Source organism: Podarcis tiliguerta (genome assembly GCF_965153285.1).
Source record: "Podarcis tiliguerta genome assembly, chromosome: 12".
In the NCBI taxonomy this organism is placed as follows: Eukaryota; Metazoa; Chordata; class Lepidosauria; order Squamata; family Lacertidae; genus Podarcis; species Podarcis tiliguerta.
In genome coordinates, this window is record NC_139545.1 from 32806066 (window position 1) to 32818621 (window position 12556).

The 12556-nt window shown below is 42.3% G+C and overlaps 1 protein-coding gene across 1 annotated transcript in view; it reads right to left on the minus strand.

The window, feature by feature from the left end:
- Positions 1 to 4042: 4042 nt before the first annotated feature.
- LOC310660602 (putative acyl-CoA dehydrogenase 6) overlaps positions 4043 to 12556 on the minus strand; it is a 47993-nt gene continuing 39479 nt past the window's right edge. The window contains exons 7-10 of the mRNA XM_083405487.1: positions 8882 to 9043; positions 8135 to 8285; positions 4587 to 5024; positions 4043 to 4519 (exon numbers count right to left, since the gene is read on the minus strand). Of these exons, the coding sequence (XP_083261613.1) occupies positions 4934 to 5024; positions 8135 to 8285; positions 8882 to 9043 (404 nt within the window). The 3' untranslated portion in view covers positions 4043 to 4519; positions 4587 to 4933. The remainder of the gene's footprint in view (positions 4520 to 4586; positions 5025 to 8134; positions 8286 to 8881; positions 9044 to 12556) is intronic.

The window sequence follows — 12556 nt, forward strand, 5'->3', positions numbered from 1 at the left end:
CTTCCAATGTAATCCTCTTCTACAGCATCCCTCATAGGTTGGCACCCTGCTCCTACTTAAAAGCCTTCAATGAAGAAAAAGCTACCACCTTCTGAGGTAGCCTTTTCCATTGTCAATCAGCTTGTATTGCCAGGAAGTTCTTCCTACTTAGTCTAAATCCTTTTTTGGGAGTTGTTCTAATCCACTAGTTTTAATTCTGGACCAACAGAGACTAGATTTGCTCCATAATCTTTGTGACAACTCTTCAGATATTTGAAAATAGCTATCGTAATGTATCTTGCTTGTCTCTTCTCCAATATATGCTTCAACCTAACTTTCCACCTAGCACGGGGGCTCCAAGTCCCTCACACACACACCCCTTCATTGCCTTCCTTGGAACACATTCTGGTTCATCAGGATCCTTTGTGAATGGCAGCGCCCAGAACTCTAGATAAGGCCTGACCAAAGCAAAGTAGTATCGTTACTTCTTGCAATCTGGATACAATCCTTCAAGACAACCTGGAATAACAGTTGCCTTTTTAATTGCCTCACACTGCCAACTCATGTTTATTTCTTTTAACGTGTTGAAACCAGTCCAGAGTGCACAACTGGCTAATTCCGCTTTCTCTTTCATCTGTGTCATGAATCTCAACATAGCATTGCCTCTTCTCCCAAACTCCCACTGCTTCTATCTCCTCAACCAGTTCTTCCTTATTGATGAGATTTGGGTCTAGGGTAGCTGGTTCTCCTTGCCTTTTCTTTCATCTACTAAAAGATGAAATTGTCAGCAAGATGGGAATTTCTTAGACCTTTCATTCTTAGCAGAGCTTAGGAGTGGCTCCCCCTGGAGGGATGAGCCACAGCAGCACTGCTTCCGCTTAAGGCAGTGTTGAGGACGGCACCATTTGGTGCACTGGTGCAGCCAATCCAGCACTCAGCTGCCTTACCTCCTAGTAAGCGACAGTGACGCTGCAGCCGGGAGGCTGTTGCTGCAGCTCTGCCCATTGGGTGAGGCGCTCTTGGCAGAGTTCGACTTGCAACAGATATTCAGATTACTATGTCTCTTCTCTTTAAAAGCTGCCTATTCTTATCTAGGAGACCATCCGAATCTTCTGCCTGCATTAGCAGTTCCTGCAGTTGGTTCCAGTAGGCTTATTGTTCTGTGTCCCTCTCTGGGTTAGGCAAAATGGTTGCAAATCAAAATAATGCTACATTATTGATGTTTTCATTAGTTAAACCCTGATAGCATAGACTTACTGGTTAATATAATAGCAAAACCTTCTTACACTTTCCTGGGTGTCAGTCTCATTGAACTTATTTGGATTTACTTCTGAGTAGATATGCATAGGATTGCATTATAAATTGCTAGCTGTGGTATAGACAATGTCATTTGCTTTTTTCTGGCAGATTAAACTATTTTCTAGCGCTGTAGTCTTCAGCCTTTTCAGACTTGGGCCCCACCTTTAACTTGATGCACTTCAGAACCATTTTCTTATTAAGGTATATTTATATGGTGCCAGGGCTGCTGTTGTAATCCACCTTGGATTGGGCCCAACCCACCAGTATGAAGAGCAGTATACAAGACTAGGAAGCTCTGATCAAAAGTTAAGACTCAGCCAGGTTGTTGAAATATTGTACAAGCATATTTGTAAGCTTCAGGGAGGAAACAGAGCACAAAAATATTTGGAGCTGCTGTGATGGCTATAGACATTCTTTCTGAGAAGTAATGCCAAATTGATTAATTCAGTACAAAAGACTTCCTGAATATGGAAATTCCCAACTTCGTCAGCCAGTTTCCTGGGACAGCTGCAGGACAAGAGTGAGGCTGCAGCAGTGAAGTAGTTTTCCAGCTGATTACATGGTCTCACGGTAGCCAGATTTTTGGGAGCTCTTTAGGAGATATGGGGCTTTCACCTTGGCAGGCTGCCATTTCTGAAGTTAAGAGGGGCTCATCTTAACATAGTTCCACTATTTTAGGAAATGGTAAAAGAGCATGTAGTCTTGGAAATTATCTTTGATGGGGTTTTGTCCGGAAAGGCAGCCTATAAATATTTTAAATAAGCTATCCCAACTTCTGCTTGCCAATCAGATTATAACCCATCTATCTAGAACCTCAGCCAATCTAATCTGCCTTTATGAAATGACCTGGAGCAATTTATTGTGGAATTGTAATCACTAGAGGTGAATGATGAATTTTTTTTAAAATAAATAAATCTCCAGATTGCAGAAATGGTCAAGTGTATACATTGAGGGATCTTGTGATGGCCAACTCAGTTGTACTGCATCTGATCTTTGATAAGATCGGTCACATGATCCCATTAACAAGGGTTGAGAAGAAGGTTCAGATCATGAAGGTTTGCCATTCCACCAGCTCTATAAATACATGGCACCAGGGTTTTTTTCAGGGGGTAGTCAAGGGTACGCAGTACTGGCACATCTTTGTTGTTAAAACATGCGGCACTTACTGTAACAACTTCATGGTGAGCATTGTGGAAAAGAGCACTGCAAGGCACCGTATTGGCAGGAGCAAGGATATATTGATGCGTTCATGTGCTTTAGAACTCCTTTCTGCAGATAACTTTTAATATTTGTATTTTTTAAAAAAATACTCAAATGAAATGTGTCATGAGTTATAGTTATTGTTATAAAATTTAAAAATAGCTGCAATTTCCTGAAAATAGGACTTCCATTGTTGTAATTCTTAGAAATGGTGGGGGAAATCCTATCCAAAATTCATATATCCACAGTGACTTTGCTGAAGTAGGTTAGTGACTGGCCCAAGTTTACCTAGTGAGCTTTGTGTCTGGGTGAATTTGAAGCTTCTCAATCTAAGTCAGGTAACTCAACAGCTAGAAGAAAGGGAGAGCACAGTTTATCAGCCCAAAGGCCTTTGGGGCAACAGTGCCTACAGCTTTCTGGGTCAGAGGGAGACCTACTCAGATCCCATTCAGAAACTGGCGAAAAAGAAGCAGCTGCTGCAATGCTTCTTTTCTCTTCCCCTCACCAATCTATATTTCTTCTGCATCCCTCTGTTACATTGTGAGCCTGTGGGCAGAGAAGGTCTCATTTTTTAATATCTGTATGGCACTTAGAAGATGTTAAAATTCACCAAAGTGCTTAATATTAAACTATGCTGGCTTAATACCCACTTCAAAAAAAATGTGAATGGGTGGCCGGGGTTGGGGTTGGAGAAAGCCACCTACGGAAGAAAAAACATACATAAATCTAGAATTTGACACTCATGTTGTACTGTTTGTTAAATATTTTTTTAGAACTGCTGCCTCACCTACAGATTATAAGAAGAATAGAAAATTTGATCTTACTCTTTCTTCCAGTGTTGTTATTTCATCACTATTTTTAAAAAATTAATGAATGGATGCATCATTCCTGTTTTGCAATCATAAAACTCAATAAATATATTTTTAAAATTAGTTCTGTGGTAGAGAAAATAACATGAATTTAAAACTCTTGGTATCGAGCTGTCACAACGGTAAGACTTGGAGCTGGGTTGGCAATTCCAGAGATCTCCCACTTCTTGACTGTTTGTTTGATCATTAGAATATTTGGGCACCCGTTCTATTGTGACTATAGTTCTTGCCCCTTTTTTCTCTTCTGTAGCCAGTCCTTCCAACTCTGACAAGCCGAGCAGTTGAGACAGACTGTCTTGTGTGTGGCTGCTTCAGTCCCTTTTGCCCAGGAGCTCCAGACTTAGGATTTAGTAGGCTGAGAGCAGGGCAACTAAACAGCAAACTGAGGGGGGCAAAGAGATATTTCCTACCATGGCTACTACCCCCGTCCATCTAGCCTGATGAAGGCCAGTCACGTGGACACAAAAGGGGCAAGAGATCAAAACAAGTCCTTTTAAAGGAGGCAAGCTTTAAGATAGCAATGTGCAATGCGTATTGGGAGCGGTGAAAGCTATTATAATGAAAGCCCATCATTTGCGAACTGTTTCAGGATCTGAATCGTCTGTCATAAATGTAAACTGCATGCCTCACTCTTGCACCATCCAGATGGGTAAGGCTTTGTTTTTGCTTTAAACAAAATAAATAGTACGAGCCAGTTCTTCAAAATTTAAAAATATTTTTTATTCAGCTTAGTACAGAGCCAGTGTTTGCAACGTATTGCAAAGTCAATTACCACTTCTTGATTGTCAGATGCGTTAACAAATTACACTAATTTAGCCAACCAGATGGAATTTTAGGGGGTTTGCTTTGAAACATGTTCTGTGAATTACCCATTTTAATTGTCTCCTTGCTGAAAACGGCTACGATAACAATAAACCTAAACAATTACTCTGGAGCAGCCTAGATATGTGCTGTGCACACAAAGGTTTGCAATCAATACTTTGCTATTCAGACTGAGGAATTGCCGGAAGCCTCCCTTGGAGCAGAGAGGATTCACACAGGCATTTAAGAAACTCTATTGGTATTTGAAGTTCTTCTTGACACATGATGAGGTTCTTCTATTATATGGAATTTAAAGGCAAATAAGAAACAATTGCACTTCCACAGCAATTAAAAGCAGGCCCAGAAAAAAACTTTCTGGTGGAAAAGTAAATAAATTTAATTGTTATGTCAAAGGTGCAGAAGCTGTGTGGCTCAAACAATCTTTCACCAGAAGCTACTGCTCAAAGCTTTGGCTTTTGTGACGTATTTAAAATGTTTTAGCTTTGTAAGAATAGCCAGAGAAGTAGTCCATCTTTGCCCAACCAGAGAGTGAGCATAGGTCATGCCATATAGTATTTGAGGTAAAATAAGGTTGCATGTTTGTTTCTGGCAATGATTAGGTATGGTATTACCATATAAGGCACAATGCCAGCAAGATGAATGTTAAGAACATTCAAGGTAAGTAACTCTTAGAATGGATCTTTTGGATATTTTTTCCTCACTTAAAGAATCTACCCAATTCAGCTTACTGCAATGTAAACAGAGATCAACAGGTGTCCTGGGAGTTACTTCTTTGGTAAGATGCCCATATACTTGCATATAATAGAAAGCATGACTTCATCAGCACCAGCTCCTATGGAGAGCAATCTAGAGTCTCTGCGAAGGAAAAACAAAGCAAAAATAACATTGGCAAAACGAAGATTGTCCCATCTGGCAACTTTTAAACACAACTGCAGTTAGGTGTTCTTATTACTGCATAGAATGTCAGGTTCTGAAAGAAGTCAACTACTGCCCAATTAAATGAATGAACCAATAAGTCACTGTTTAGTTTAAAATGCAAATTGATTCCTTGGAAATGGAAACTCTTCAGCCAATATTCAGTATCATGTAGTCAAAAAACAACTGCACACAGTCAGCCCTCATTTTCCTAGGGAAAGGGCATGGCTGGCTGGAACGCTTAACAAGAGCATTCCGCAACTTTTTCTTGCGGATCCCTCCTCTTGCTTTAATTTCTTACAAGCAGGGGGAAGGACTGTGCCTCAGTGGTATGCTCTGCATGCAGAAGGTCCCCGAGTATCTCCAGGTAGAGCTAGCAATTTCCTGTCTGAAATCCTGGAGAGCCTCTGCCCCGTCAGTGTGGACAATACTGAACAGGATGGACCTATAGTCTGACTTGGTATATGGCAGGTTCCTATGTTCCTCAAGGGAAAGCTCTGAATATTTAACCCTCTGTGACCTGGTGGCAGCCCAGTCTTTGAAGTGAATGGGGAAACTTACCAACTGAATATATTCAACCAATGTGACAATATATGTGTGCCTCCTCCCATATGAAAGAACTGCTGGGCTGAAATAACTACAGCAGCTGATCAAATTAATTTGTCCAAGCAAGTGGGATTTCTAAACTACTTGCATGAGAAACACATTTTTTAAAAAAAATGTGCACTTGTGGTAAGGGACACATACCCACAAACAATGTGTTCATTTGTACAGTCATATAGCCAAGATATTCCATGAAAACTCTTGTACTGTGTAAGTAAAAAGAGTGACACAGAGAAGGAAGTTGATAAATAGAAATCCCAGAGCATGGCAATTGAGGTAAGCAGACTTTTTGTAAATTCTTTCTTCCACAGCACTAGGGGGGAAATGTTTCCATAGCCGAGAGCAATTTTGGAAAGGTTGATCCAAGAATAAGACAGCTGACGGACTTGCATGGTGCCTGACTAAAGTATTCCTCTATGAAGCAACTTGCAGCCCAAACGCAGCAGCCAGATGCTATGGGATATGATGGCTGTAGTAATGCAAACTGACCTATGCGTCAGACGCTTACTAAAGGCTGCGCAGCAGAAACATCACCAGGGAGTGAGGTTAAGGGTACATGCTGCTCAGTTATGAGAGACAAACCTCCCTACTGTGACAACGTCATTGACAACAGTCATAAAGTCTGAGCAAAAGTAGCAGCATTTATCAAAAAGCTTTCCATGTCCCCAGAAAAATAAAATGTAGTTCGTTCCTTGATTACGTCATACTGAATAGCTGGTGAGGGTGGGTGGGCAAGGGGGTAGAGGAATGAAGTCAATCTCTGACTTTCATTTGGGAAAGCAAAGAACAGTTTTTCTAAGGAATTTACCAAATAGTCTTGCAGAAAGGAAGAATAGAAAGGCAGGGAGGGGACTGTCTGTAGCATTCCTGCTACCACCCCTTCAGCCTGGCCAGGATTCAAAGACGGATACTTGCAGATACAACTGGAACTTTATAAATTGCTTTTGGCTGAAGAATTTTAATTCCCAAAAGTACAATTTGCATTTGAAACTAAACAGCAAACAAAGGTCATGATCTTTGCTGAAAGACCGAGGATTTGCAGCTGGCTCATAAATGGACATAAGACAGAACAGGTAAAGAAAATCCTTCAGAAAGTCTTTCAAGCCAATGGCAACTGGAAGGCACAAGCAGAATTTGCTGATCTGACAGCCCAAAAGAATATTTCTGCCATATTTTTTTTAAAAAACCATACCAGAGGAGTTAATAATTTATGTAATGAGGTTGTTTCAGGCTCAATCACTAACCCAGCTCTTATATGATGGCCCCGACTCTAGTTTTACACTTCCGGGAGCAATTCAATCTAAATTTCTGAGGGCTATTCTTCAAATACCCCATTGCATGCCCAATGCTGCCCTGTGTCGAGGTCAGCCTTCAGAAGGCCAAAGCCGGGGCTTGGCTTACCATTTTCAACTTTGCCTGAAGCTCACCTTCCATCTAACTGGCTCAGCCCCACTCACCCTTCAGGATGGCTTTCAGTCTGTATGGGTTAAGCCAACCCTCAAACGCCAGCTATATGGATTATCCCTGGGCTCCCTCATACCTCTGGGACATGAAAAGGCTGGAGTGGCTCTCAAACGGCCTACTGTAAGATGTTGAATGGCAGCGCAGTTTAGGTTCAACCTCCAACCACACTTTGACTGACAGAGCACTCCAGCCACTCAATAAGCCAACTATCTATACTCTAGGTCAAAAAGCATTGCGGAGCTTTCATTCTGGCATGCCTAAATGCTATTCCCTCAGCAATGTTGGAGGCAAGGTGCCAAGACTGCAAGTCCCCATGTGCTTCTGGGGAGGTTGAGTTTGCAACCAATGTCCTCCCACACTGCTCCGTTTATGGAGATCTGCTAGAAACTTCACTGAACCCCTCTTATCTGCCAGGTCAATCAGATGCATTTTTATGTGCTCCTTCTCTCAGACCAAAATGCATCTATCACTCTTTGGGTGGCAAAGTACTGTGCTGCAGAAAGCAACACACACCAGGAGCTGTTGTTAATGTTTTTTTAATGCTGATGGCCATTTTAATTCATTTTGTGCTACTTTTATTACTTTGCTTTATTTCATTTCCCCCCTTATTATATACATATGGAGAATATGTTCTATGTACTCCTTACCCTGATTTCTTAATGCTGGCCATTGACTGTAATAATAAACATTTGAACTAAACAGTGGCTTGCCTATTTAGCAGGAGTCTCCTGTATGTGTGTGTACATTTCTGAATTCCATCAATTGAGCTTAAAATACCAAATTGTGATGTACTGGTTAAAGCAGAGTTGTGAAGAAATATGTTGGATGCATGGATGTAATAACATAAAGATACCTTCCCCATATTTATATTAACTCCAAGCATACAACACCTAGCTGCAAACCATTAAACCTCATTTAGCAATTAAAAAAATTACCAGTGGTATGTATTCTATCTATATATTGATCGCAGAGTATTCACTTACCTGTACAGTCTGCTCACCAGCACCTCATTAGTGAACCCCATTCCTCCCCAGAACTGGAGACAACTATCTGTTAACTCCCGAGCCAGACGCCCTGCCTTTAATTTAGCCATGGATGCAAATTTGGTCACATCATTGCCACAGATATACAGAGCTATAATAAAAAAAAGACAAAGAATACATTTTAAGAATGCCTATATGGATATTTTGTTTGTTAGGTTTTATAGTTTATATGTCTTTCTTCCATCATGGAACCCAAGGCTGCATACTTGCAGTTCCATCCAAGCAGAGACCACAGCCAGACCTTGCTTAGCTTCAGCAAGATGGTGGCTTAATGTGTCTCCATGGATGATAAGGCTATCGATGGCTGCTGGCCATAATGGCTATGCATTACCTCCAGAGTCAAAGGTGGTATGTCTGAATACTGCTTGCTGGGATTCATGGGTGGGGAGAGTGGTACTGAGCTCATGTCCTGCTAGTGGGCTTCCCAGAGGCATCCGGCTGGATGTTGCATGAGTTGGGCCTTTGATCTGATCCAACAAGCAGATAAATCCTAACAAAATAGTGGGGGGGTTCCCCCCCAATACTGTCTGTGCATAAATGTAACAGACTCCAGCTTGCACAACAGGACTTCCTCTTCTCCAGCCTGCAGTCTCCCAAGGACCCTCAAAATCTGCTCCGGAAAGTTGAGGATGGGAATCTCTCCCCCCGGTCAAGCAGATATCTGAAGCCAAACTTCAATCCACTTACCAATAGCCCGATAGAGTAAAGATCGAAGAAGTTCCACCTCCGTCGCTAATTCTGCCAGACGAAAGTGCACTGTTTGGTTATGAAGTATTGGCTGGTTGAATGCCTTACGCTGGCGAGTATAATCAACTGTCTCTTGTATCGCATTTTCCAGTGGCATCAAAACTATAGGAATTGGAGAATGAAAGAGGAAGTGAGTTTAATGAATGACTTTTCCGCAAAGGTTATGAACCCTAACCCTTTGTATTTTACCGGAGAAGTGGCCCTAATGACAAGGGTAAATATGGTTGTGTGTGTGGCCCTAGAGCCTGTGGTTAAACAATGACGGCTTCGTTCCGACTTAGTTCACACACCCATGCGCATCGTTCCATTGCTCTTCTTCACAGGTGTTTCTGTGAATGGACCACTGAAAAGCATTGTGGGCAAGATGATGAGAGGCAAAAATGAAAGTTTCACCTGTGATGACCAGTTCGCTCATGCAAGTCCTCAAGCAACAAGCAGTAATGTTCATTCACAGAGGGCCCGATTCCCCAATTCAGGGTAGATTAACTTGCGACCTCCAAACAAGTTAGTGTTTGGCAACAGCTTTAAAGGACATTATATTCCATATGTCTTGGAATGGATCACTAAGGTATTAATTTACTTACAGCACAGGTTTCCTTGAAAATAAGTCCTACCATGCTCTATGCTGTTTACTGCCTGGAAACGGCACCTAACACCCCATGGCTCATGCTAGCAGCTCTGAGAGACCCGAGGGGATGGGGGAATCCAATCTACACCTGCGTATAGGCTTGTTCACCTGTTAACAGTTCTAAGGAGAAATCTCAACCTGGGAAGAGTCCAATACTTTCTCTCAAGCAACCCTCCTAATGTGGGAAAAGTGAATCAGGATATACTGTGTCTATTTGAATATTGTTACTCCTTTTCCTCTCTCCCCACCTCTCTTTCTCTCTCACTGTCACTCCTCACACACAGAGATGCAGTGGCATAGTGTGGGGGGTGTAGGGGGGCCGGCCGCACCAGGCGCAACATCTGGGGGAGGGCGCACACACTCGAGTGCTAAAATCCACGGGTTAGGGGGAGCAAATTACTTGCCTTGCCCTGGGTGCTGACAACCCACGCTATGCCACTGCACAGATGCACACGCAACCCAAAAAAACCTCCCTTTTTCTTTCATTGCATGAGTTACATTTCATACTCAAATAAAATGTGGTTACACTCTGGTTTGGTTGTAACTTTTATCCCATGGCGAGGGGCAATGCCCATATCCAAGACTGTTACTGGCTTGAGATTCCCCCTTCTCCCCCCAAAGTAGAAAGTGAATGGGTTCATCACTCTATGAGAACGGCAACTGCTCCTCACACTTCAGTCTTGCAGAACGCTCCACCTTTCACACAAGAAGACGACATTTGTGAGGTGTTTTCTGACACAGAAGAGAAGCTTGTGTGGAGCTTTGCATGTGTGTTAGAGCTTCTGTAGGACTCTGGATTGCGATGAAATAGAGCTTACAATACTTTGTTCACCAAGAATTCACCCCAGGAATCTCAGCCAAATCCTATTCCCACTGAGCCACAGCAAACACCACTTTATAAACTATCACAGTGGCAAAACTGTTTTCAAGGGTTGAGAAGGGAGAGAAATCCGCTTAATCTTCAGCGTTAGTGCTTAAGAATCCATTAGCTGCAAAGCAACTGGAAACCTTCCTTTGTCAAGACGTTTTCATGTCCCAGACGAGTTCTCAGCGTAACACTGAAGGAAAATGACTCTTAAGTGTTACTGTGCCTCTGTGAACATTTGACACTGTCTGCCATTTTCAATTCCCCCTGCTGCTTCCCCACAACAAATGTCTAGCCAAAAATAGTTATTCCCAGAATTCATGTGAAAACATATTCAGCTTCTCAAGCTGAAGTTGCTTTGTTGCTATTTTACAGCGCACTTAGCAAAACTCGGGCTTCACTTTGTCCAGGATGTTGTGGCAGCGCCATGTCCCCTGGGTCGCCTCCTGACATCAAACAGGCACCTTCACTCTGCTGGTCTAGGCAGTGGCTGAAGAAACTTCTGTCTCAGAAAACCTGTCCAGACTTTATACTTAAATGTCTGGCTGATATAGTATATGCTTTTGATTGGTTTGTATATTTTTGTCATGTTAATCATAGAATCATAGAATTGGAAGGGACAATGAGGGTCATGGAGTCCAACCCCCCTGCAACACAGAAATCTCTTGCCCAGTGCGGCACTGGAACCCATGACCATGAGATTAAGTCTCATGCTCTACTGAGGTACTGTTCTATATATACCATATTTTTCGCTCTATAAGACGCACCAGACCACAAGACACACCTAGTTTTTGGAGGAGCAAAACAAGAAAAAAAATATTCTGAATCTCAGAAGCCAGAACAGCAAGAGCGATCGCTGTGCAGTGAAAGCAGCAATCCCTCTTGCTGTTCTGACTTCTGGGATAGCTGTGCAGCCTGCATTCGCTCCATAAGACGCACACACATTTCCCCTTACTTTTTAGAAGGGAAAAAGTGAGTCTTATAGAGCAAAAAATACGGTAACTGCACTTGTATACCGCTTGGATAATTTTATTTTTTATCAAATGGTTTATAAATTTTCAAAATGGATAAAATATTTAAGACCTGTGTGCCCCGATAGAATTATTAATTTTAATTACCTGCTGTTTGCTCTCAAGATCCCAGGGTGGGTTACAATGTTATAACACAGTAGTCCTCCTAGCGGCGCAGCAGTACAATTGCTGGCACATTTGAAGAGCTAAGCAGGGTCTGGTATGGTTTCAAATTGGGGGAGGGGGGCTTTGTGTTGAGATTCCTGCATTGTTGGACTAGATGACCCTGAGGATCCCTTTTCAACTCTACAATTCTATGACTGCATGAGTATTAAAAATGGTTTAAAACAACATAAATAGGTCAAAATAAATAAAAACATTGTCCAGTAGCACCTTAGAGACCAACTAAGTTTGTTCTGGGTAGGCACACTTCTTCAGATGGTCTCTAAGGTGCTACTGGACAAATTTTTTTGTTTATTTTGACTGCGTCAGACCAACACGTCTACCTACCTGAAAATAAAAAGAAAGTATGTCCTAAAAATATGCAACTCAAGTGTCATAAGCCAGGATAAAGAGGTATGTATATTCAGCATTTGCTGGAAGCTGTATAAGGAAGGTGCCAGGCGCACCTCTGTGTGGAAGGAGTTGCACAAGTGGTAAAAGGTAAAGGACCCCATGGCGGTTAAGTCCAGTCAAAGGCGACTATGGGGCTGTGGCACTCATCTCGCTTTCAGGCCAAGGGAGCCGGCATTTGTCCACAGACAGCTTTCTGGGTCATGTGGCCAGCATGACTAAACCGCTTCTGGCACAACGGAACACTGTGATGGAAAGCAAAGCGCATGGAAACACCGTTTACCTTCCCGCTGGAGCGGTACCTATTTATCTGCTTGCACTGGCATTCTTTCGAACTGCTAGGTTGGCAGAAGCTGGGACAGAGCAATGGGAGTTCACTCCATTGCGGGGATTCGAACCACTGACCACCCGATCGGCAAGCCTTTTACAAGTGTTAATCTGTATTTCACACCTTTTACAAGTGTTAATCTGTAATTCAAACCATAGGTTTATTTCAATTTGCAAACTGCCTTGGGTGCTTTGAAAGAAAGGTGGAATAC